The sequence below is a fragment of the Mustela nigripes genome, chromosome 4, assembly GCF_022355385.1.
Source record: "Mustela nigripes isolate SB6536 chromosome 4, MUSNIG.SB6536, whole genome shotgun sequence".
In the NCBI taxonomy this organism is placed as follows: Eukaryota; Metazoa; Chordata; class Mammalia; order Carnivora; family Mustelidae; genus Mustela; species Mustela nigripes.
In genome coordinates, this window is record NC_081560.1 from 165,674,891 (window position 1) to 165,700,956 (window position 26,066).

General features: G+C 44.4%; 2 protein-coding genes across 3 annotated transcripts in view; one reads left to right on the forward strand and one right to left on the reverse strand.

Annotated features, from left to right (window-relative positions):
• The window catches only part of ARMH3 (armadillo like helical domain containing 3), a 183,819-nt gene extending 167,049 nt beyond the window's left edge, over nt 1–16,770 (reverse strand). Inside the window, exons 1-2 of one of the 2 annotated variants that reach the window (XM_059398411.1) lie at nt 16,671–16,770; nt 2,843–2,955 (exon numbers count right to left, since the gene is read on the reverse strand). In XM_059398411.1, coding sequence (XP_059254394.1) covers nt 2,843–2,944 — 102 coding nt within the window. In that variant the 5' untranslated portion in view covers nt 2,945–2,955; nt 16,671–16,770. Of the gene's footprint in view, nt 1–2,842; nt 2,956–16,567 lie in introns of both variants that reach the window. The other variant, XM_059398412.1, reaches the window with a different exon arrangement.
• A 5,070-nt stretch (nt 16,771–21,840) lies between these two features.
• On the forward strand, nt 21,841–25,658 carry HPS6 (HPS6 biogenesis of lysosomal organelles complex 2 subunit 3). Its single transcript, XM_059398414.1, has one exon. The coding sequence runs from the start codon at nt 22,017–22,019 to the stop codon at nt 24,423–24,425; it is 2,409 nt and encodes an 802-aa protein (XP_059254397.1). The 5' UTR covers nt 21,841–22,016; the 3' UTR covers nt 24,426–25,658.
• The last annotated feature ends 408 nt before the right edge of the window (nt 25,659–26,066 follow it).

Sequence of the window (26,066 nt, forward strand, 5' to 3'; positions counted from 1 at the left end):
TGGGTGGAGTCTGCTTGGGATTTTCTTTCCCTCTCCCTCTGCTCCACCCCAGCTCACACAAGTGCGCTCTCTATCTCCCTCAAGTAAATAAATAAATCTTAAAAAAAAAAAAAAGAATACATCTGAAAGGGTCACTTATACATCAACATTACCTTTCAAAATTAACTTTCAAAATGCTTGGTCATTCTATACTGTTATAATAGGGTACAACAGTTTCAGAGGCTTTTTTCTCCAAAATGGAAGACACTGTGCATAGATATATATTCCCTGTGCCAAACGTTAAATAATGGCTCAAAGAATCTCCCTCAAATCTTTATCTTCTAGCAAGAAGTGAACAAAACCATCTGAATAAGATAGTCACATTATGACATGTCCCCATCACTCTCTGTAGGGTCTTCAAAGCCCTTTCACATACATGAAATACAATGGCCCAGACAGCCAGGTATGGTAGATGTTATGAGTATCCTCCTTTTAGCTGGGACACCTGGGTAGCTCAGTCAGTTAAGTGTCTGCCTTCAGCTCAGGTCATGATCCTAGGGTCCTGGGATTGAGCTCCCATTGTGTCAGGCTCCTGCTTGCTTCTCCCTCTGCCCCTCCCCCAACTTATACTCTCTCCCTCTCTATCAAATAAATAAATAAAATCTTAAAAAAAAAAAAAAAAGTATCCTTCTTTTAGGAAAGAGGATCCACAAAGTTATTTACACCAGTACAGGAGCCAAAACCTAGACCACATTATCAATACTGCCATGGTTTACAACATCCTGTGTTGACTACTGCTACTCGGCCTCCTGTATGCCTTTAGTTCTCTGCACAGAGCTTTTAATATTCTTTCCTTAATTCGAATCAGTCCAAAAGGTTAACAAAATTATAGTGCTAAGATACAAATCTTCTCAGCAATAATTTTCAAACAGAAATTCTAAAGAGTCAAAGGCTTCTGTTTAAGGAGCAAAATAAAACAAGAAATCCTACTTTAGAGGAAGGCTAATGACATAAAACCAGTAGGTCAATCACCCACTATCACCTTTAAGTTGACCTTTTAAAATTACTACCAAAATAAACAATAAATAAAAGTACTACCAAGAACTAATATCTTCATTAGTTAAGAACTCTTGATCTAGTAAGAAAATACTATACTAGGAATCTCTTCAGGATTTTTATCTGAGAATGACACAGAGAAGCAACATTTCTGGCCTTCTCGAAAGATGCTCCTTCAGTGATTTTTTTTTACCTCTTTCTCCTAGGAGGGGTCACACTCACACTTTGACTCTCACACTTTTTTTTTTTTTAATTTATTAATTTGAGAGAGAGCACAGTGGGAAGAAGCAGAGGGAGACAAGAGTCTTAAGCAGACTCCAGGCTGAACGCGGAGCCCAACGCGGGGCTTAATCTCACAACCCCAAGCCAAAACCAAGAGTTGGACCCCTGGCCGACTGTACCATGCAGGCACACCTTGATTCTCACATTTCTATGTCAGGTTGTTATGTATATATGAAACTCAGACTACTCATGGGTTGGCACTTCCCATCCTCAAAGCTCACTCAATCAATAGTCCCATGCATACCAACCTTACTTAACATAGAAAGAGCCCTAACAGGATCTAAGTACCCATTCATTTTCTCTCTATAACCACCTGTAATGACCTGTGCAATTCTGTATTAATTTTTTGCATATCAAACTCTATCTCTAAAGCTTTCCAAGAGTTAAAGGTTTTACTTGATTGCATTCTTTATTCTGGGCCATGTGGCAAAGCTGAACAAGTAAGGGGCCTTGAGTCAAACACTAAGGTTCAAACCATGACTCCATCAGCTTCCAGCTACGATCCCCAGTTTACTCATCTATAAAATGCTCTTTACATGGCACATGTGAAAACATGGCGCTCTTGCAGCATTCTTGTCAGAATTAATGTACTTACTGATGCACTTAGATGTCAGGCACATAGTAGAAATTCAAAACATGGTAACTTTTTTATAAGTATTATTCCGTTTTACATACACTAGTTATGATCAGAATTTCAGAAGGTAAGTACCCCTATAAGGTATATAATTACTCTAACCCTCCCTGAAAGGGTAGATTTCACAACAAAGGCTTGGACCATGGTCAATCAGAAGTTATGAAGACCCAAAGAAAGCCTCAATCCAATCTAATAATTAATTACTAATAACTTGTCAATTATCTTATATAATTGGAGAATATGATAGACTAAGCAATTGTTCTGTCCACTAACAACTTGAGATGGAATATAATACTTCATCTTTTAAAAATATTTGAATCACAGAATTCTAGGGCCAAAAGGAACTTCAAGGAACATCTAAGATAGAAGAGTCCTTATGTTAGATCATACAGAAGACAAGTCTTTCTTAAAGATACTCAGAAACAAAAGCTTTCCAATCTTTCCTCCCTCTTTCAATTGTTTTACTGAGCTCATGGCAACAATCTATAAGAACAACAATCTAGGGGCACCCAGCTGGCTCAGTGGGTTAAGCCTCTGCCTTTGGCCTGGGTCATGATCTCAGGGTCCTGGGATTGAGCACTCTGCTCAGCAGGGAGCCTGCTTCCCCGGCAACCCCGCCTCTGCCTGCTGCTCTGCCTACTTGTAATCTCTTTCTCTCTGTCAAAAAAATAAACATAATCTTAAACAACAACAAAAAAAGAACAATCTATAATTATTAATACATGATCATAATTTCTATCATAAGAGAGCTCACACTCACTCTCACCCTTGTTCTCTCTTTCTACCTCTGAAGAACTGAAATTTAGCAGGCGAGGATGAGCTTATTTCTCATTTTGGAACAAGAAGCTAAGGAGTCAAGCTGTGCAGAATTGTCAGAGCTCCAGGCCTTACCATAAAGATCTCATCATACATCAGCACCACTTTTTCCTTCAGTGGCTTTTTGGAGGCTGAAGATTTCCGGAGCAAACCTCCTCGTTTCTCCACCTGTGCCATGGTTAAAGAATCTGTGAAAAGAAAGCCACAATCAGTGCTATAAATGCTCTCCAAGATGCTGGATAGTCTGTCGAAAAGCTCTCAATGGGAAATTTTTTAGGAAGGAGAAAAATGATAAACAACCATGTAATACATCTTGTGCATCTGTCCAACACCCCATCCCTGACCAGGTAATTTCAAGGCTTAAATCATTACTTGGCCTACAGCAAAACACATTTTACATCTTTAAAACATGCCAGTAGACAAGGCTTACAGCAGATCCAAAACCAAGAAGGAAAGTGTAACTAGCTCCATCTATAATAGATCTGGCTATATATTTGAGGTTGATGGAAGGAAGGCTGCAAAGCACACACTGCCCACAGACTGATGGTGAAGTTAAATTTCAAGTATTGATTGAGCTTAGGACCATTAAGGCAGGAAGTGTGCTGCAGACTGATGTGCTCCATTGATTTCCCCAAAGTAAGAAGGCCCTCATCACTGCAAAGTACTTGGCCTTCACTGCCTCATAAATCACACTGCACTTGACTGTCTTCAGAAATTCCTCTGGAAAGAGACCCAAGGCAGAAAATAGCAGTTATAAGAACAAAAATTAAATCTGATTTCAAAATAACCCAATATAACAATATACTTTTTTCAGATCTAATTATATATATTTATAACAGTATTGCAGATTAAACCTCAGTGTATTTTTCAATTCTATATGAAAGCAATTCCATGAATCATGCCCAAATTTCCCAACTTGTTTCAAGGAATTTCAATTTTTTACAACTGAGAACTTGAAATCCCACAGGTCTCCACTTTGGATTTACACATTTCCCCTCACTTCCCAGATTCTTTCTACTGTTGACAAAATTCCCATCTCTCTTAAATTCTAGGCTCTAGTTGTGAAACTTAATCTCACCCAACGGCAAGTATGCACAGTAGCAAGGAGCCTGATTTTTACTTCCAGAAAAATCCAAAGCAACAGAATAAAATTAATTTTGTTCAATGACTTTTGGAAAATATGTGCTATCTTTCAAATCAAAATTAAAATTTTATTTAAGGAAGAGATGCATCTAACAGTGTAAAAGATTGGGTGCCTGGGTGGCTCAGTGGGTTAAGCCGCTGCCTTTGGCTCAGGTCATGATCCCAGGGTCCTGGGATTGAGTCCCACATCCGGCTCTCTGCTCAGCAGGGAGCCTGCTTCCCTCTCTCTCTCTGCCTGCTTCTCTGTCTACTTGTGATCTCTTTCTGTCAAATAAATAAATAAAATCTTAAAAAAAAAATAGTGTAAAAAATTATATCTCAGACACTGTCTTTCTTTAATATATATAGCCAAAAATGAGATTTACCTTTGAGCACAAAAAAATACAAATCACAGAAAATTTCTCCAACTAGATATGAAGCATCTTTAGCACAGGGACTACATCTTATTCTTTTTCTATAAGCACTTGGCTCAGGGTATAGGCTCAGCGTATGCTCATCACTGACTGATTTTGAAATAAGGGGGGTAGGACCTGAAAAGTCCTAAATGTGACCTAAAATTTTATTAAGATCTGTCTCTATCAAGGCCTCACTGAGTCCTCAAATTCCATTATGGTCCAGAGAAAACTGAAGGAAAAAAATAACAAGAAGAACAAAAAAGAGAAAGAGAAGATGCTTTGGGGCAATTTATACTATATTGATCAAGGTTTTGCCTTAAAGCATGAAATACAGCCTCCGTTCAAAACATTCCTGTGTTTTTTAAATAGGCTGTCAAGAGGAAGATGTCCTTATGGGGGGAAAATAAATTGGAAATCAACAGGACCCATTAAAATAAATCAAATGCAATGCAATTCTAAGTTTAGTGGATATAGATCTTTCATGTGTTCAGCTTCAACCAGTTGATTAGCAAGAATAGCAGGAACTCTGAGTTCCTGGATGTGAAAAGCACCTGTTTACAAACAGGCCCCTCTGAGGATTTATAATTGGGTTACAGCTAATCAATGTCCATCCCAAATCTAATAAACTCACTTTCCCTATCTCAGAATCAATACTTTCTAATAAGCAAAAGGGAATAGGAGAGTGGGGAAAAAAACAATTCCAATCCAAAGTACCAAGTTTCCTAAGAAGTTAAATTATTTTCATCACTCTCCCTCCATTTGGAACAGGGGGAAATTCAACCAAAGGCCTCATCTCATTACTCTCTGTCATCATCAGAGGCAACTGGAATTTACCACCCAAGCATGTCTGAAATGTGACTGGAAACTAACAACATAGTCTCTTCCTCCTGCCAGCACTTCTACTCGTGGAACACAGAAAAGTGTTGGGAGGATGGTGGACTAAATGCAGAACCCCTAAAAGTTTTGGGGGGACTTCAGAAATTCAGCCTCTGCTCTTAAATTTAGAAGTAAAATATCTGACTGGTAGAGCACGTCAGTAACGACAGTGTAATCTATGTCCTCCAGGGTTTTTCTCCTCTTTCACAACACTCCTCTTTGAAGAAAATGAGGAGCAGCTAAGGAGCAGCAAGGCATAATAAACCAACCAACCAGCAGATGAGACTAGAATACAGGACACTGAGTAAGTCACTGCTTCCTAGTTTCCTTACACATAAAACAAGGAGACTGAACTAGACATACTATTGAATTATCCTCTCAGCATCACTGAAATACCATCAATACATATGAAACACCTAGAAGTTGTAAAGCAGTGGTTTAGGCACTATGGGGTTACAAAGAGGAAACGACAGACCTGATCCTCTCACAATCTACTGGCAGAGACAGACAAATAATAACCCCACAGCACAAGGCAAGTCATGAGAAACAGAGTAAAAGCACAAAGAAAATGTTATGGTACCATGAGAAAGGAAAAGAAGCATTCTATGACTACACTATGACTTCTGTGATCCGGGATTTTAAATCCTTCTGGCAAAGAAGCAAATAGAGCAAGCCACAGTAATCCCACAGAAATGTCATCTTAGACTTTAACACAGTTTCTCAGAAATAAGATTTAATAGGCAAAGTATAAAAGAGAATCAGGCAACATACCAATACTAATTTCAACTACCATCCAACTTAGGAATGGTTTCAAATCCTCCCAACCCAATGGTAAATCAATGAAGTCTTTTATTCCTAAACCTCAGAGACTGCTGGTCCCATGACCTGCTGCACAACTTCTCTCTGAAAGACTCAAGTCACACAACTTTTTAAGAATATCTTTAGGCAATCCAGCCACAAATGTCGTAAATCCACATCACTTCATATCCCTTCAGGATAAAATAACCAAATATTGAGATTTTTTTTTAAGATCTTATTTATTTAAGAGAGAGAGGGGATGCCTGGGTGGCTCAGTTGGTTAAGTGGCTGCCTTTGGCTCAGGTCATGATCCCAGCGTCCTGGGATCAAGTCCCACATCGGGCTCCTTGCTCCGCAGGGAGCCTGCTTCTCCCTCTGACTCTTCCTTCCACTCTGTCTGCCTGTGCTCACTCTCATTCACTCTCTCTCTGACAAATAAATAAATAAAATCTTTAAAAAAAAAAAAAGAGAGAGAGAGAGAGCACGGTAGGGAGTGGGGAGACAGCACGCAGAGGGAGAGGGAGAAGCAGGCTGAGCTGGGAGTGTGCAGTGGGGCCCTGGGACCATGACCTGAGCCAAAGATGGATGCTTAACTGACTGAACCACCGAGGTGCTCCAAGATTTTAAAACCTAAAGCCAAACACTTCCAATGTCTAATATGCAAGAAATGCTAGTTATATTTAGCTATTCATTTATTGTCTTCTTGAACACAACACAATACATGCCAACTCTAGTATCAGAAAATTAATTTAGGGGCGCCTGGGTGGCTCAGTTGGTTAAGCGACTGCCTTCGGCTCAGGTCATGATCCTGGAGTCCTGGGATCGAGTCCCACATCGGGCTTCCTGCTCGGCAGGGAGTCTGCTTCTCCCACTGACCTCTCTCCTCTCGTGCTCTCTCTCTCTCAAATAAATAAATAAATAAAATTAATTTAATAGAAATTCACTCTAATTTCTAGAGCTAATAGTTAATCTACCAAAAGTCTTGGTATTTTATCTATATGAGATGATAGATATTAACAAAACCAACTGAGGGATGGGACGCCTGGGTGGCTCAGTGGGTTAAGCCTCTGCCTTCGGCTCAGGTCATGATCCCAGGGGCCTGGGATCGAGCCCCGCATTGGGCTCTCTGCTCAGCAGGGAGCCTGCTTCTCCTCATCTCTCTCTGTCTGTCTCTCTGCCTATTTGTGATCTCTCTCTCTCTGTCAAATAAATAAATAAAATATTAAAAAAAAAAAAACCAACTGAGGTAATCAATTCACAATATATGTAAATAAAACCATCATCCTATATACCTTATACACTGATGTATGTCAATGATAAATCTAAAAACAAAACAACTTGGGTTTTAGTCCCAATTCTTATACACTCATATACAAACTTTAGTTTTCTTTCCTTCCCTGGGCTTCAACTTGCCAGGGAACCAGTGGTAAGGATATACAGAAAAGGGAGACTCTGTGCACTGCTGGGAATGTAAATTGGTTCAGTCACTACAGAAAACGGTATAGAGGTTCCTCAAAATATTAAAAATAAAACTATGATATGATCCAGCAGTCCCACCTCTGTGTATATATCCAAAGGAAATGAAATCACTGTCTTGAAGACATATCTGCAGCCTGATGTTCACTGCAGCACTATTCACAATAGCCAAGATTTGGCAACGACCTAAGTGTCTATCAATGGATGAATGGATAAGGAAAATGTGGCAGACACATGCAATGGAATATTATTTAGCCACAAAAAGGAAGGAAATCCTGCCATTCGGAACAACATGAATACACTTACGTGAGGTGATGGATGAATGTGTTAACGAACCTTATCATGGTAATCATTTCATGTGTATCAGAGCATCACATTTTATACCTTGAATTTATATATCGAAGTTCTATCAATTATATCTCAAGAAACCAGGGAATAAAAAAGCCATGGAATAGCTTTCCGTAGGCTTCCAAATTTAATGGCCTGTGTTTAATGGCTCTAGGTTCATACTGATAATGGACTGTTATCAAGTTATCACCCTCTCTTCACTGTCAGAGAGGCTCCAAAACACTATAGGTAGATGCTGAAATAAACATCCTAAAACATTCCACCTAATACATAAGAAAAATGAGAAGAAAAGAAAAAAAAAAGAAAATGAGTAAAAACAAGTGTGCCCATGACCTAGAAGAAATCATGCATAGATCAGGGATACATTCACTCCCTAGGTACTTACTGAGCACCTGTTCGGTGCTAAGGGCTAGGGATACAGCAATGAACAAGACGGATAAGATTTCTGCATTCACAGAGTTTTTCATTCTAGAGGGGGGAAAGACAACAAACAAGTTGAGCCAGTGACAAGTACCTTGAAGACAAACTATCTAGGGGGACTACAATAGACTAGGAGATTAGAGTATGCCATTAAGATAAGGGATAGGTGAGCAGATCAGAATAAAAGAAAGGAAAGAGCCATGTGAAAGTCTCAGGAAAGGTGTTTCAGATAGAGGGAATAGCAAATGCAAAGGCTTCAAGATTTGAACATACTTGGCATGTTCAAGAAACGTAAATGCCAGAGTGCCTACAGTATGAACATTCCTTTTCTGAAATGTCATAAAAATTTTTTTTTAAGATTTTATTTATCTATTTGACAGAGAGAGATCACAAGTAGGTAGAGAGGCAGGCAGAGAGAGAGGAAGGGAAGCAGGCTCCCTGCTGAGCAGAGAGCCCGAGGCGGGACTCCATCCCAGGACCCTGAGATCATGACCTGAGCCGAAGGCAGAGGCTTAACCCACTGAGCCACCCAGGCGCCCTCATAAAATTTTTTAAAGTGGGCATTTCATGTTTGTGTGAGTTTTTTTTCTTACATAAAGAGAATTCAAATGTCCATTAGCAGAGTAGGAAGATAACATATTCATATAATAAAGTATTACCCAGAATGAGCTTTTTTACCCAGAAATTTAAAAGAACTTACTAAAAAAAATTAATAAATTTCATAGATGTTGAATAAAAACCTCTGAAAGAAAAAAGTATAAACAAATGATTCCAATTATATGTAGTTCAAAGACAGCAAAATTAATCTATGGTGATAGAGGTTGGAATACTGGTTACCCTGTGGGGAGATGAGTGGGAAGGAACACAGGAAGGCTTCTTAGATACTGAAAACATCCTGTACATTGATTGCAGTAGATCTACACACAAATGAGTAAAAAAAAAAATTCATCAAGTTGTACACTTTACATTACATAAGCTATTCCTCAATCTAAAAGAAAAAGCCACGGGGGAGAGGGGTAGGGAGAGGGTGGTTGGGTTATGGACACTGGGGAAGGTATGTGCTATGGTGAGCGCTATGAAGTAAACCTGGCGACTCACAGACCTGTACCCCTGGGGCTAATAATACATTATATGTTAATTAAAAAATTAAAAATTTTTTAAAAATAAAAAATTGGGGCGCCTGGATGGCTCAGTGGGTTAAAGCCTCTGCCTTTGGCTCTGGTCATGATCCCAGGGTCCTGGGATCGAGCCCCGCATCAGGCTCTCTGCTCAGCAGGGAGCCTGCTTCCCCCACCCCCCACCTGCCTCTCTGCCTCCTTGTGATCTGTCAAATAAATAAATAAAATCTTTTTTAAAAAATTAAAAATAAAAATAAAAAATTTTTTTAAAAGCCAGCACATTCATACATACATGAAAATTAACAGCACTCATGCAGAATACTAGAACAGAGGCTAGTAGGAATCCTGACTTATACACTCAGGACACCAATCAAAAACAACAATTAGGGGCACGTGGGTGACTCTCTATTTAGGCTCAGCTCATGATCCCAGGAATGTGGGATTGAGCCCCAGGTGGGCTCGTGCTCAGCGCTGAGCGTGGGGAGTCTGCCTATCTTCCTCCCTCGGACCCCCTCAACTTGCACACATGTGCCCTCTCCCTCTCTCTCCCTCTTTCAAATAAATAAATAAAATCTTTTTTAAAAGTAGAGAACACTTGCTTAGCACTTACTATGCACCAGGCACCATTCTAAGCATTTCATATATATTAATTGATTTTATCCTCACAGACCTATGATCCAGAAACTTTACAAAGGAAGCAGAGGGGCGCCTGGGTGGCTCAATGGGTTAAGCCTCTGCCTTCGGCTCAGGTCATGATCCCAGGGTCCTGGGATTGAGCCCCTCACCGGACTTTCTGCTCAGCTGGGAGCCTGCTTCCTCCTCTTTCTCTGCCTGCCTCTCTGCCTACTTGTGATCGGTCTCTCTGTTCAAAAAAAAAAAACTTAAAAAAAAAAAAAGAGAGTCAAAAGCTTAACTGACTGAGCTACCCAGGGGCCCCTAGTGTCTCTCTTCTTAACCACTGTACTATACTGTCTCTCAAAAGGCAGAGGAGGAGGGCAGAAGTGGTGTGACCTACACATAAACAAGGCAGAAGCTCTGCAGAGAAACCACAATCAGGTTCCAGGTAAGTGAGGACGAAGAGTATGTACTCACTGGCCTTAATGAACAAACTCTGGGATGTCCAGATATCTTGAGTTTCAACACACTAGTCTGCCAGTGGGTAGAGGTGCCACAGTAAATAGTAAAAGTTGCACATGCATGTGTGACACACACGTGTATATAAATATTGATAATGGTAAAGTGCTATACAAGTGAATGGAATGGTAGAAAACTCGGAAGAAAACACTGGAGAGGAATCTGTCTAGAAAGTTGATAGTTGTATCCAATACAATAATTAAAAAAAAAAAAAACAGCTGAAATACACTGATATCCACAATCTACAAGACTTAATTGATAATATTTTAACTGGGCTTAGCCAGTGCTCTGAGGGTAATTCTCCACCAGAATTTCATAATGAATGGAAAGATACAGTAAGACAGAGAGATGAAGGGAGAGTAAGTCAAGGATAAATCTGTACAGCCCTGAGCTTAGGACAGATTATGCTTTCCCATCACAGAGCTGTGATCAATTGTTGCAGAATCTCCTGAGGCGCCTGCAAATACAGATAGATTCCTAAGCCCCCTTTTCCCACTACTGAAACAGACTTTTCAAGATAAGGACTAGGGGTCTACATTTGTTTTGTTGTTGTTGTTGTTGCCGTTGTTTGTGAGGATAGTTGACACCAAGGGTCTAGATTTTTTTTTCCCCTTAAGATTTTATTTATTTATTTATTATTATTATTATTATTATTAATTGTTTATTTATTTATTTATTTTATTTGACAGGGAGAGACACACGAGAGAGGGAACACAAGCCGGGGGAATGGGAGAAGAAGAAGCAGGCTTTCTGCCAAGCAGAGAGCCTGATGCAGGGCTCAGTCCCAGGACCCTGGGATCATGATCTGAGCAGTAAGGTAGACACTTAATGATTGAGCCACCCAGGCGCCCCAAGGTCTAGATTTTTAATAAGCACCCCAGATCAGTGGTTTTCAACTGTGGCAATTTTGCCATCCAGGGAATATCAGTGGCCAGAGACATTTTTGGCCATCACAACTGGTAAAGGAAATACTGCTGGCATCTAACAGAGGTCAAGGATGCTGCTAAACATTCTACAATGCACTGGACAGTTTCCACATCAAAGAATTATCTGGCCCAATATGTCAACAGCACTGAGATTGCAAAACCCTTCCCCCAAGTCATTCTGATGCTCACTAAAGTTTGCAAAGAACTCATTAAAGCCCCAAACTCACCAAATGCTTTGAAAGGAACATGAGAAGAAGACATAAGACAATTTTGAGAGGATAAATAAAATTTGTCACCTCTAGAAAGTCACTGGAACAACACTCACCTACTCCCAGTTCATTCTTCCCATATTAACTCACTAATGGCATCCCTTCCCTTAGGGTCTTAGCCTCAGTTTGTCCATCTGTGAAAGATCATTACAAGACACACTGACTATATTAATCCACAATGCTTAGTGAAGAAGATGAAAATCCTATCTGCCCAGAAGCTGTGGGTGAGTCAAATATCATCATTGTCTGATCACTGGCTACTCACCCAATACACAAGAGGAAGCAATATGTTTATAAAACCAGAAATAGTCTCCTGCTCTGGCTCTCCTACAAGTCGTGTGTGTGTGTGTGTGTAAAATTCTTAGGCAGAAGTTACCTGCTCCCTAAGTTCTTCTGCAAGGCATATACACTCCCTGGAAGTAAATACTAGCACTATAAGCATTTAAGAGAAGGCAGGGTGTTTCTACTTCCAAACCCTAGCCCTTAACTTCTCAAACTAGTTCCTAATATGCCTCTTCCTTTCTGAAGGCCCAAGGATTCAGGTTACTTGCTGGATTCACATCCTACTGTTTCACATGATTCCTTGACAAAAGCTTCTCTCATAGGGATCCAGGTTCCACAGATTCCACCCCACACACTGGTTCTAAAAAAGCATACAACGTCTTTCCATTTTAATGGATTTTTAGAGCTAGGTACTCCAGTCTCTCCTATCTCTGAAATGCGAACAGAATGAGGCCTGCACTCATGAAGCCACCTCTTTGAATTCCCTTTATGGGCAGGCCACAATCCTCTTGTGCTATCACTTTTCTTTTTTTAATTTCTGGAGATAGAATTTATCACTCATTCCTCGAAGCACAGCCTCCCAATCAAGGTGCTATATAATAAATAAAACTACTGAATATTCACTATACACTTGGCACTGTTCTTTAAATGCTTTAAATATACTGCATTTAATCTTTACAACAACAGATAAAGTAGGTATTATTACCATGACTTTACAATGAGGATTTCACTTTGCCCAAAGTAAAACAGCCACAAATCTTTCTCTCTGGTAGCACTTTTCCCTATCAGAATACCCCATTAGTGCAAAAAATCAGGTGTTGACCTACAAAATATTTAAAATCCAGATTCAGTTAAAATTCTGTGGAAATTGCAAACTGATATCCATAATATCAACTTTCCCACTTTATCCAGGAAAAGTCAGTCAACTCAGGGCACTGTCTGACAAGCACCATTTCTATTTTCTAATTACTAGGACAGAACCAGCCTGATTCAGTAGGTACGTGAGCCACTATGGGGCAGCATCCTCATCTTACATGTCCTCTGAAAAGGGCTCAACTCAAAGGGGGTGTTTAGCCTATAGTTGAAAGTGGAAGTAATTCAGGGGCTTTCCCAAGACTAAGCTGTAAACGAACAAAACCAGGAATTTGCCAATCCTTACTCTAGGGTATCAGCCATCGTCTTCATCTACTAGAGATGAAGTAGCTTCACAGAAGAGAATTCAAGCCAGTCCCAACAGAATCTACTGAGTCTGCCTACTTGCACTAACTAATAATACAGCTGAAGAGGTTTAAATAAACATGACTACCTCAGCTTCCCTTTCAAATTATTTTATACAAGATGGAATGCACTTGCACCTTCATAAGGAGGAACCAACTCCAAACTGACAGGATTTCAGGCAACTTTGATTGAAAATCACATTTTTCTGACATCTCCCAAAATGAGAATTCATTGTAAGATCCTCTTCTCAATGAGCAGAAGCCTCCTTTAAATTAATACTGTCTATCTCCTGTTCAAGCCCTGAACTTCCTCAAGCAGCAAAATGTCACTCATAGCTTCTTCATTTCCTTTCCTGTTGAACCATACAAGCCTCATGAATACCACCTAAGTATAAAATGAAATTTCTAAGACAGACTCCCATAATCTTCTTAAAGAAAGCCCAAAAGGTAACTGCAACCTTACAAACTAACATTTATCAGACTTTATAATAGCACAGCCACAGTACAAGGTAAAAAGGGGCCCCAAAATTACTAAGTTATGGTCCCTGCCTTGAGAAGCTCATTGTTCAGAAGTACATATTCTGATTCTTCCTTAAAAACAAACAAAACAAAACAAAACAAAAAAACATTATTTTTCTCAGGATTTTTCATATTTGCCTTCACTTAGAGCTATTCCCACGAAATTAAGCTCACCAGGCCTCCTGACTTCCAGCTGCCTAGTAATATCTCCGTGTGCACACCTCACAAGCAACTTGATCTCAGCATAGCAGACTATCTCCCTTATACCTATTTCCATAGTCTCTCAAGCCCTTAAAAATCTGCTCTAATTTTTTTTTTCTAAGATTTATTTATTTGACAAAGAGAGATTGCAGAGAGGGAGGCAGAGAGAGAGGCGGAAGCAGGCTCTCGGCTGAGCAGAGAGCCCGATGCGGGGCTCGATCCCAGGACCCTGAGATCATTACCTGAGCCGAAGGTAGAGGCTTAACCCACTGAGCCACCGAGACACCCCTGCTCTAATTTTTCTTTATATGTATATATATATTTTTTTTTTAAGATTTTATTTATTTATTTGACAGAGAGAGAGAGAGATCACAAGTAGGCAGAGAGGTAAGCAAAGAGAGAGGGGGGAAGCAGGCTCCCTGCTGAGCAGAGAGCCCGATGTGGGGCTCAATCCCAGGACTCTGAGATCTTGACCTAAGGCAAAGGTAGAGGCTTAACCCACTGAGCCACCAAAGTGCCCCGTTCTAATTTTTCTAATCCATATCCTGGTCAATGAAATTCCCATTCACCCAATCTCTCAAATTAGAAAACTTAGGGGTGCCTGGGTGGCTCAGTGGATTAATATAATCAGTGTGTCTTGTAGTCAGGTCATGATGACTGCTTCCCTCCCTCTCCCTCTGCCTGCCTCTCTGCCTACTTGTGATCTCTGTCTGTCAAATAAATAAATAAAATCTTTCAAAAAAAAAAAATTAGAAACCTTAGCCTACTCTCTCTCCCTCATCACTAAGTCATTGTTGCATCCATCTCAGAAAGACTTCTAAAATCCATTCCCCTCCTCTTCATTCCCACTGCACTCTTAATTCAGACTCTCAGTCAACTGCAACAACTCTAATTATTCTCACTGCTTCATTTCTCATTACTTTAATCCACACTTCTGTCACTCCCTAACATAAAAAACTCCAATGGCTCCCTAACCTCTTTTCAGTTTTACCTCCTGGCAATATTTCCACCACACATCCTGTTTGGGACAAATTTTTGAGACTTAAACATCATGTTATTTTTTTCTCTTCACACTTTTACCATCCCTTTGTGCATGCTGTGCTCAACTGGAATGCCTTGTCTTATTTGTACAAGCTCCTACTCATCCTTCAAAACCCAACTCAAGTATCTCCTCCCTGCAAAAATATCTCTGACTCTCCCACATATGGCAATATTCCCTTCACATTGTATATACTCCTTTATAAGGATAGGTAACACACAGCACTACAATTTTCATATGAATACATTTCTCTGATGTCCTTGAGAAAAGATACTCATATTTCTAACTCCAGTGCCAGTTACATAGTACATATGCAATAAATGTGTGTTGAATAAACAGTGTACCTTCATATATCCTGGACCTGTTTGTGATTTGGGTATTTTCTCCAAATTTTATGGATTTTTGAACTTAACTCTATGTGCAATTCCAACTTTCATAAATGCTTTCAGTTTTCAAGGTATTTTTTTTTCTTAATCACACAAATGTTGAACAAATGAATGAATTACAATGCCTAAACATACAATGAAGAAGTCTTAAAGACTCACCTAATCACTAAGAATGGAAATTCCCCCTTTAGAATCGTAACAAGAAGGATCCACCTTCCTCTAAGACTGATTGATCTGCTATCCCAAAAGCTTCCACATAGGAAAACTGTGCAGACTGGTCCAGTCTAAGAAACACCCAATTAACTTGGGCTAAGGACAGGGACACAAACCATAGTTGTTCTGGTTTACAAAGTCACTGAGAGCTGACAATAGCAAAGAAACCGTTCTCACTAAGCTCAAAACTTCCACTGCAAAGAACGAACTAGGGAGGGTATGATGATCCAGATAACATTTTCCCAGTCTGGCCCAAATTCCTACTCCCCCAGTCTCCAAGAGGCAGCACTCCTCGGCCTCTGATAGCGCTCCTTCCCCAGGGAACCAGCTTGTTCTCCTCTTATTTCTTCCCCACACCTGCCTGAGAACAGGTTTGTTTCCCAGGCTCGCTCCAAGTAACCCCGAGAAAACACAGCCGCTTCACTGATTCTGTGTATAGGGTGGGCTAAAGCCCAGCGGTCAGAGAATTAAAAGAGGGGCCGGCTGAGGGCCCTTCCAGGACCACTGAAGAAGACTTCAAAAGACCGGCCCAGCCTGCATCTAACCCTTCTCAGAGGTCCTGCCCAAAGCCCTCACCCCAGGGCCAGGCTGGACTGGGCAGAAGGCCTCCCAGGAGCGGCGACAACCCGGGGGAGAGAAGCTCTGGAGACTGCTTGAGGCTTCGGGAGCAGCCCCATGCTGGGGTCAAAGGTCAGTATCTCCGCCTTCAGGATGCCCCGGCAGGGAGCAGGAAGGCCGCGACAGGCACCGGAAGGTCGGAAGGACCGGCCCCTGGAGGAGCAAAACGCTCCTTGCTCCGCTTCACCGCCCGGGCCCAGCCTCCCAGCCGCACGCAGCCTCAGCCCGCCTCAGCAGCTGTCCTCCTTCCCTCCCTCCCTCCCTCTCCCCCTTCCTCACCGCCCCCCCACCCCCGTCACCACCGTCGTCCCCTAGGCGAGCGTAGGCCCCGCCCCTAGAGCCGCCTCGGGGCCAAGGCCTAAACCGCAGGAGCTGCAGGGGTTAGCCAGGTTCCGAGACCCGCCCGGGCCGGCGACGCTTACCGAGCCCTGGGCTCCTCCTCCACCACCCGCGCCGCTCCCGGGCCCGCTCGCTCCCGACGCCACCGACGCCGCCGCTCCTCGGGCTCACGGACGCGCTCCCTACCTCCGCCGACCCTTCCCCGGTCCCACGGTGCCCCGCCGGGTCCTAAAGCCCGCTGGGTGATAGGTACGTCCGCGCCGGTTTCCTGAAGCTGGCTTAGAACACGGTTCCCAGCAAGCATCACAAGGACTACAACTCCCGAAATGCACCGCGAGAAAGACCATTAGAAAAAGCTGCATCTCTTGAGGGTCTCCTGAATGCAAATCGCAATAGCAGTTTTTTAAAATATAGGAGAATTATACATATACACCTTTTAAATCCAGCGGACTCTGAATTGGGCAATTCCACGTCTAGGAATAAAAATGTATATGTTCCATGGGGCACCTGGGTGGCTCCGAGAGTTAACCTTGACACTTGGTCTCACCTCAGGTCTGATCTCTGTGTCCTGAGTTCAGGCCCCGCATTGGGCTCCACGCTTGGTGGTGAGTCCACTTACCAAAAAAAAAAAAAAAAAAAAAAAAAAGTGTATGTTCCAGGATGTTTACTGCAACTTTATAAATGAAAAATAGGAAACAGGGGCACCGGGGTGGCTCAGTAGGTTGAAGCCTCTGCCTTCCGTTCTGGTCATGATCCCAGGGTCTTGGGATGGAGCCCCGCGGGCTCTCTGCTCAGTGGGGAGCCTGTTTCCTCCTCTCTCTTTCTGCCTGCCTCTCTGCCTACTTGTGATCTGTCTGTCAAATAAATAAAAATAGGAAACAGATCCATTCAACAAATACCTACTGTGTGCCTACTATGTGTAAAGTACCATGTGTTAACTGGTCAGGTAACTTCCCCGTCTTAGTTTTCTCTATGCAAAATGGAAGATTAAAAAACGGCTGGGCAGTGTGTGTGTGTGTGCGTGTTTGTGTGAGCGCGTGCAAGGTCCGCACACCTGCATGTGTATATGAATGAATAAAGTCATTCAATCCTTTTTTTTTCCCCCTAAGATTTTATTTTTAAGTAATCTCTACACCAGAGACGCCTAGGTACCTCAGTCGGGTAAGTGTCTGTCTTTGGCTTAGGTCAGGATCCCAGGGTCTTGGGATGGAGTCCCGCATCTGGCTCTTTGCTCAGGAGGGAGCCTGCTACTACTACCTCCTTGCTCAGGAGGGAGCCTGCTACTACCTCTGCTTGTTGCTGCCCCTGCTTGTTCCTTCACATTTTCTCTCTCTCTAACAAATAAATAAATAAAATCTTAAAAAAAAGTAATCGCTACACCAAATGTGGGTCTTGAACCTACAACCTAGAGATCAAGAGTCACATGTTCCACCAACTGAGCAAGACAAGCACCCCAAGTCATTCAATCCTTATGACTTCATGAAGTAAATATTTCACAGGTGAGAAAAAGGTGTAATTAGATAGCTTGCCTAATGCTCCAGAGTTAGTAAGAGGTGAAGGAGACTTTGAAGACAAATCTTCCCAGGAAAGTGATCTTAAAGACCTGGAAGCTCAGGTTCTATTTGGGGGGAAAAAATTTTTTTTTCTTGTCTATTTACACAGTAATGTAAGATGAGATTAGTGGTAAAAAGGTATACCTTAATAGAATATTAGGGTGAGAAGGGGCAAAAGGAAGGTATCTTGAACTAACCCCCAATAGTTCCTGAACACCAGTTAGAAATCTATCCACCTGAATAAACCCCTTTTCATACCTGATTTCCTTTTTTCCCCCTAGATTCTTTTATTTATTTGTTTATTTATTTATTTATTTATTTGAGAGAGAGAGAGGAGGAGGAGGGGCACAGGGAGAGGGAGAAGCAAACTCCCCGCTAAACAGGGAGCCTGACATGGGGCTCCATCCCAAGACCCTGAGATTATGACCTAAGCAAAAGGCAGATGTTTATCGGACTGAGCCACCCAGGCACCCTCATACCTGATTTCCTTTTAACAAATGTTTGTTAAGCATCTACTGAATACCCAGTTCCACGAGTAGTAAAAACAATAGATACATTGATAGATATACAGTTAATTGTTTTAAATATCAGACAATGAGTTATCAAGGTCAGGCTTAGGAAGTCTTAAACTGTAAATGCTCTGGAAGTTCAGAGAAAGGAAAATTCCATGTCAGTCTCCGGAGGCTTCCTGGGGGAAGGTGAAGTTGGAGTCACGTCTTAGAGGAGAGGGTATAAGGGTGAAGCAGCATAATACACTGTCCGTGCCTAGGTCCAGGAAGTTAATTAAATACAAATTCAGACAAGAGTTAAGTTTAGAAGGCCATACACTGAGTAGGTAAGAGCACAACATCTGGAACACTGTGGAAGAAATCCTGACTGCCACCTACTTCCTATATGACTTTAGACAATTACCTGAGCTCTTTAAACCTCAATTTCAGGGTGCCTGTCTGGCTCAGCTGGAAGAGCATGTCACTCTGGATCTTGGGTCATGAGTTCAAGCCCCACATTGGGTGTAGAGATTACTAAAAATAAATAAACTTAAATAAATAAATAAACCTTAGTTTCCTACCTTAAAAATGGGGATAATAAAAGGCCTATGGCATATTGGTTAGGTTATCCAGCCTTGAACCCTTCCTCTCTTATTCTGGTGACCTCTTCCTTTGAGTAGTGTTGGTGAAAACTAGGCCCTGAGCCAAGTTTAATGAGTTCATGTGACCTGGGCTTGGCCACTAGGTGCAGCCTCCAAGAGCTTTGATGCAAAGATCAGGGCTCCTGGGTGGCATGGTCAGTTGGGCATCCAACTCTTGGTTTTTGCACAGGTCATGATCCCATGGTCATAACTGCATGGTCATGGGACTGAGCCCAGAGTCGAGCCCCCCATCAACCTCCGAGATCATCATGGAGTATCCTTGGGATTCTCTTTCCCTCTCCCTCTGCTGTTCCTGCTCATTCATTCTCTCTCCCTCTCTCCCTCTCTCTCTCTCTCTGAAATGGATAAATAAATCCTAAAAAAAAAAAAATGCAAAGATGAAAGGATAGTCAGAATTCATTCATAACACGTATATCCTGGCTTTATGATTCCTGCTGAAAAACAGTTGTACTTCCTGTTTCCTGTCTTCAAAGAGTGTCTTGCTTCCTGCTCATTTTCCAAAGTTGCCCCTTCTGTCTCTAACAGGTTCTGTGAGCCCCTTATATTCTAATAAATTTCACATTTCTTTAAGATAGGCTATTTCTGTAACTATTCTATAACTCTTAGCCAAAAGGTTTCTAAGGGATATCACACACATAGACATGTGCTCACTCTGGCTTACTCATTCCTTCACCAAACATCTATTGAAGTCTTTCTTTGTGCCAAGCTCTAATTTGAAAGTGAGGATACAAAGATGAAAGAAACCCTATGACAACTAAGAACAGCTGGAGGAGGAGCAAATTTGGGCAGGAAGGTGATGGTTAGGGCATGTTGAGATTGAAATATCTGGGACACCTGGGTGGCTCAGTGGGTTAAAGCCGCTGCCTTCGGCTCAGGTCATGATCTCAGGGTCCTGGGATCGAGTCCCGCATCGGGCTCTCTGCTCAGCAGGGAGCCTGCTTCCCTCTCTCTCTCTGCCTGCCTCTCCAACTACTTGTGATTTCTCTCTGTCAAATAAATAAATAAAATCTTAAAAAAAAAAAAAAAATCCAACAGTTCATTGACATACAAATTTAAAAAAAAAAAAAAAAAAAAAGAGATTGAAATGTCTGTGAGACATTCAGCCAGAAATACTTAGTAGACATGTAGGTACCCTTTTTTGGAGCTCAGCCGAGATACCTAGGTGGTTGATAAATATTTTTGAGCGATTGGCTTAGGGGTAATTGTTCAAATAAAGAGGGCGAAAGAAAGAAAGGGAGGAGGGAAGGATGGAAGGAAGGAAGGAAAGAAGGAGGGAGGGAAGGAAGGAAGGAAATAAATAGGGGTGCCTGGGTGGCTCAGTAGGTTTGAGATTCTCTCTCCCTCTCCCTCTGCCCCACCCTCGTGCTCTCTCTGTCTCTAAAATAAATAAATAAACCCTTTTTTAAAAAGAAAGAAAGAAAGAGGAAAGGGCACGTGATAGAATTTAAATACCAACATTTTTGATGAACCAAATACTATCTTAAAAAAAGAGGAAAACAATAGGAGAAAGATACTATGGAAATCACAGGAGGGACTTTCAAAAAGGAGGTCATCAAACTTCTCAAAGAGAAAAGGAAATAAAACTATACTTGAGGGGGGCACCTGGGTGGCTCAGTGGGTTAAGCCGCTGCCTTCAGCTCAGGTCATGATCTCAGGGTCCTGGGATAGAGTCCCACATCCAGCTCTCTGCTCAGCAGGGAGCCTGCTTCCTCCTCTCTCTCTGCCTGCCTCTCTGCCTACTTGCGATCTCTGTCAAATAAATAAATAAAATCTTAAAAAAAATAAAAAGTGACTTCCGAGACCAAACAGACTGGAGAATGTTTCCATGCTGAAAGCAAGAGGACAGAAGGAGGCTGATGAAATAGAAATGGATGAAAATTCTCACTGAAGTTGTTGGGGGAAGGAGAGAGAAGCAGGGTTCATCAAGAGGAATTGTGTTTGGAGGGAGAAGGAATACACTTGAGAGGGCAGTTGGGTTGGAAGGACTCCTGCATATCAACTTGGAGGTGTTGCTAGAGACTGTTTAGTGCCGCTAAACTGTGTTTTAATTTTGTTTTCTAGCAAATTCTTAGTTTTGGTGATGAATTGTTGTTATAGTAAAGAGGTATGGTGCAAGGACTCTGGACTCAGATTGCTTGTGATGGAAATCCCACCTCTCCCTCTACCCGCTGAAGAGCCCTTTGATTTTGGTCAATTCACTTAACCTCTCTGTGCTTCGTTTTCGTATCTGTGCCAGGGGCTTGTTAGCGGGGGTGGGGAGGTGTAAGTATTAACTGTTACTATTATGTTCCATTAAATAGTCAACCCACTAGATAGTTCCGTGAGGTTGAAGTTTTCTGTTTTGTTCAGGCCTCCCTACACAGCCGGGAACTTAGCAGGTGCTTGAGAAAAATTTCATGACCAGCTGGGGTGAAAGAGAGGCTTGGAAAGAAGCAAAGCCTTGGGAGTGTGACACTTTCAGTTCAGGGATCAGCCTGAGAGATTCCTGAGTAAGACTGCGCTTACCCGGGCTTGGGGCGTTGGCCTACAACGCGACTCAAGGAGCGTGGGTAGTACTGGCAAGAAAGGAGGCGCTGAGACCCTTGGGTGCTCGGGAGGCTCCTCCCCCGCGAGGCTACCGTGGCCCCGCCCCTGGCGGGCGGGGTCGCGCCGGCGGGGCGTGAACCGGGTGAGACGGAGCCGACTACCGGGGCCTGGCGTCCGCCCACCTCATCGACGGGGGACGGAAGTCTCGGCCCGGCACTGTGTGCAGCCGGGAACCCACGACCGAGCGCCGAGCCTCGCCCCATAGGGCGGCCAGGCCCGGTCGTGCACCCTCGCGGGCGAACTATGAAGCGTATGGGGACTCTGCGGCTGCTTTCCGACCTCAGCCACTTTAGCGGCGCGGGCCGGCTCCGGGAGTTGCTGGCCGGGGACCCAGCCGTAAGAGTGCGCTGCAGCCCGGACGGCCGCCACCTGCTGCTCCTGCGACCCCCGGGGGCGCCGAGCCCGCAGCTGCTGGTCGCGTCGCGTGGCCCCGGCGCGGAGCTGGAGCGTGCCTGGCCGGCCGGCCACTCCTCACCGCTAGATGCCTTCTTCCTGCCGTGGCCGGCGCGACCGGCGCTGGTCCTGGTGTGGGAAAGTGGCCTAACCGAGGTGTGGGGCGCGGGAGTGGGGCCTGGCTGGCGGCTGCTGCGGAGCACCGAGCTGTGTCCGGGCGGTGGAGCCCGCGTGGTGGCCGTGGCGGCGTCCCGAGGCCGCCTGGTGTGGTGCGAGGAGCGGCAGGATGGCGCTGAGGGCTGGCAAGGGCCGCCTGCTGCTTTCAGCCACTGCGTGTGCTTCCGAACCCTGGAGCCCAGCGGGGAGGCCGGCACCAACCTGGGCCGCACACACATACTGCTGCACCACTGCCCCTATTTCGGACTACTGGCCTCCCGCAAGGACCTCTTCCTGGTGCCCACTGCCACTACCTGGCCTGGCGTGAGTCACATTCTGCTCATCTGGAGCCCAGGCAAGGGTAAGGTGATGGTGGCTGCCCCATGTCTTGGCCTCTCCCACAGTCAGAGCCTGAATCCCGGACGAGGGGACACATGGGACTTCCGGACACTGCTCCGAGGCCTTCCTGGGCTGCTGTCCCCCATGAAGCCATTGACTGTACATACCTGGGCCCCAACTACCCAGGGACTGTTATTGCTTGACTTCAGGGGCACTGTGAGCCTGGTGCAATCCCATGGTGGTACGCGGGCCGTGGGCACACTGCAGGAGGCACCTGCAGGCCTGGCAGGGTCTGCAGCACTGGGAACATTTCATGGGACTCTGGCTTGTGTGCTGGGCTCCACGTTGGAACTGCTGGACATGGGCAGCGGGCAGCTGCTGGAGAGGAAGGTCCTAAGTACAGACCGAGTACATTTACTGGCACCCCCAGCCCCTGGCATGGAGGATGAGGACGAGCTGGAGACCCGAGGGGGTCTTCGTTTGCTTTCAGCCTTGGGTCTGTTTCGAGTAGGCTGGGAAGCCCCACAGGGCCTTGAGGTGCCTTCAGCTGAGGACCTGGTGTTCGAGGAGGCCTGCGAGTACTACCAGCGACGGAGCCTGCGGGGTACCCAGCTCACCCCAGAGGAACTGAGACACAACAGCACATTCCGGGCACCTCAGGCTCTGGCCTCCATTCTCCAGGGACATGTGTCCCCATCTACACTGTTGACCACACTGAGGGCTGAGCTTCGAGATTACCGGGCCTTAGATCAGCTCAAAGCCCACCTGGTGGCTGGGGATGATGAGGAAGCTGGCTGGACTGAGCTGGCAGAGCATGAAGTGGCACGCCTGCTGAGGACGGAACTGGTGGGAGACCAGCTGGCCCAGCTCAACACAGTTTTCCAAGCCCTTCCTACAGCAGCCTGGGGTGCCATCCTCAGGGCCCTGCAGCTCCAGCCAGACGGGAATGGCAGGCTGAGGTCCCATGCTCCCCCTGATGTGTGGAAGAAGGTACTAGGAGGTTCTTCAGCTGCAAAGGAACTCCCCAATGGGATACTGCCCGTCTTTGAACTTCTGTGCCAGTGCCTCTGCCGGCTGGAGCCGCGATGGCTGCCACCCTTTGTGGAACTGGCACAGCAGCAAGGTGGGCCAGGCTGGGGGGCGGGGGGCCCGGGGCTGCCCCTGTATCGTCGAGCCCTGGCAGTCCTAGGTGAGGAGGGGACCAGATCTGAGGCGCTGGAGCTGGAGCTGCTCTTGGGCAGTGGGCGGCCCAAAGCTGTGCTCCAAGCTGTGAGGCAGCTTGTCCAAAAGGAGCAATGGGAGCGGGCTCTAGAAGCAGGCCTGACCCTAGGCCCCTCCAGTCCCCTGCTTCGAAGTGAGATCTTCAAACTGCTGTTGGCCGAATTTGCCCGGCACCGTCGACTTGATGCTCACCTCCCTCTCCTTTGCCGCCTGTGCCCACCGGACTTGGCTCCAGCTGAGCTCCTGCTTCTACTACGGACACACCTCCCAGATGATTCGGACTCCCCTACCCCATTCCCTGAGCCAGGAACAGAGCCTCCTCTCACCGTGGGCTTGCTCAAAACCTTGCTGGAGCAGACTGGGGCTCAAGGACGGCCCTCGGGCCCAATTCTAAGCCTGTATGAGGACATCCTATGGGACCCAGGCACTCCACCCCCCACCCCACCTCGGGGACCTATGACTACCCTCCAGGCATCAGATCACTCAGGCTTGGAGGCCTGGGCACCATCTGGACAGGGCCTCTGTGTGACTGACACAGGCTGAAATTCATTTCTAGGACACAGCAATCAGGGAAGGTGCCTAGGAGCTGGCCCAGAGCCAGGGTGGGTCCTACGCGTGCAATACTTTTCTCTCTTCTAGAGCAATCTTAAAATATATATATATATGAGAGATAAATGTATGATTTAATATATATATTTGGTCTGACCTCAGGTTATTGTGCTAGTGCAGAGCTCCTAAAACCCTTGGAATTTCCTGAGTGATAGGAGTGCCTTTTGTTATTCATAAGGGGCTGCTTTAGGTCACATCAGCATTTATGCTAATGAGGTAACTTAAGGTGGGGACACCCACCCTAAGGGTGGGACACATCACCTGAAAGACCGAGGGAGGAGAGGGTTGGAAGTTTCAGCCCTATCCCCAGCATCCTGGGAGGCCAGTGGGGCTAGAGTTTGAGCTCTATAGAAATTCCTGAATAAGGAAATTCTGTGAGAGCACATGGAGGTGCTGGGAGGGTGAAACCCCCCAGAGAAGATAGGGGAGCTGCACACACGCCCCTCCCCCCAACCTGTGCCTTGCCCTCTGGATCACTTCCATCATGCTATTCCTGAGTTGTAGCCTTTGTAATAAACTTATAAATGTCATTAAAGTATCTCCCCAAATTCTGTGAGCCATTCTAGCAAATCGTCAAACCAGGTTGTAGCATGGGAATGCCCAGTTTCTAGCCAGTGGGTCAGAAGTACAGTGACTTTCAACTCGCATTGGAAGTGGGGTCAGTCTTGTGGGACTGAGACCTTAACCTTTGGGTCCTGCTCTAACCCCGGGTAGTTCATGTAAGAATTGAATTGACATGTGAGACCCCCATCCAAGTACTAACCAGGACTGACCCTGCTCAGGGTAGCTCTGTTGGTTGAGGGACTGCCTTCAGCTCAGGTTATATGACAATCCTGGAGTCCTGGAATAGAGTCCCACATTCCTGCTCCCTGCTCAGCAAGGGGTCTGCTGCTCCCTCTGACCTTCCCCCATCTCATGCTTGCTCTCATTCTCTCTCTCAAATAAGTAAAATCTTGAAAAAAAGAAGAAAAGGACACCCAGTTGGTATCTTTAGAGAATTAGTTGTCAGTGTTGGAAAGCACTCCAGAAATACACATACAAGCTGTGTGGTTTTGAACAGCTGAGGGTCTCAGGGTTGTGGGTAATGGAGGGAGTAGCTGAATCTGAATTTGTTGGCTGAAGTGACCACTTCTATTAATAAAATAATTAACATTTATGAGTATTTAATATATGCCAGACACTCTGCTGGTCTTTAAAAATTCCCACATTTGGGGCGCCTGGGTGGCTCAGTGGGTTAAGCCTCTGCCTTCGGCTCAGGTCATGATCCCAGGGTTCTGGGATGGAGTCCCACATCGGGCTCTCTGCTCAGCAGAGAGCCTGTTTCCCTTCCTCTCTCTCTGCCTGCCTCTCTGCCTACTTGTGATCTCTGTCTGTCAAATAAATAAATTAAATCTTTAAAAAAAATAAATAAAAAATAAATAAAAATTCCCACATTTAATGCTTCTGATAACCCCAGAGGAAAAGTGCTAATAGTATCCACATTTTTACAAGTGAAGAAATAAAGGGTTAGAAAGATTACTTGACCAAGGCCAGGCAGCTAGAAAGTAGCAACTCAAAGATTTGAGCCACTTCACT

What these genes read in the sequence shown, in the direction of transcription:
- HPS6 (XM_059398414.1), top strand. Translation starts at nt 22,017, where the DNA reads ATGAAGCGTATGGGGACTCTGCGGCTGCTTTCCGACCTCAGCCACTTT.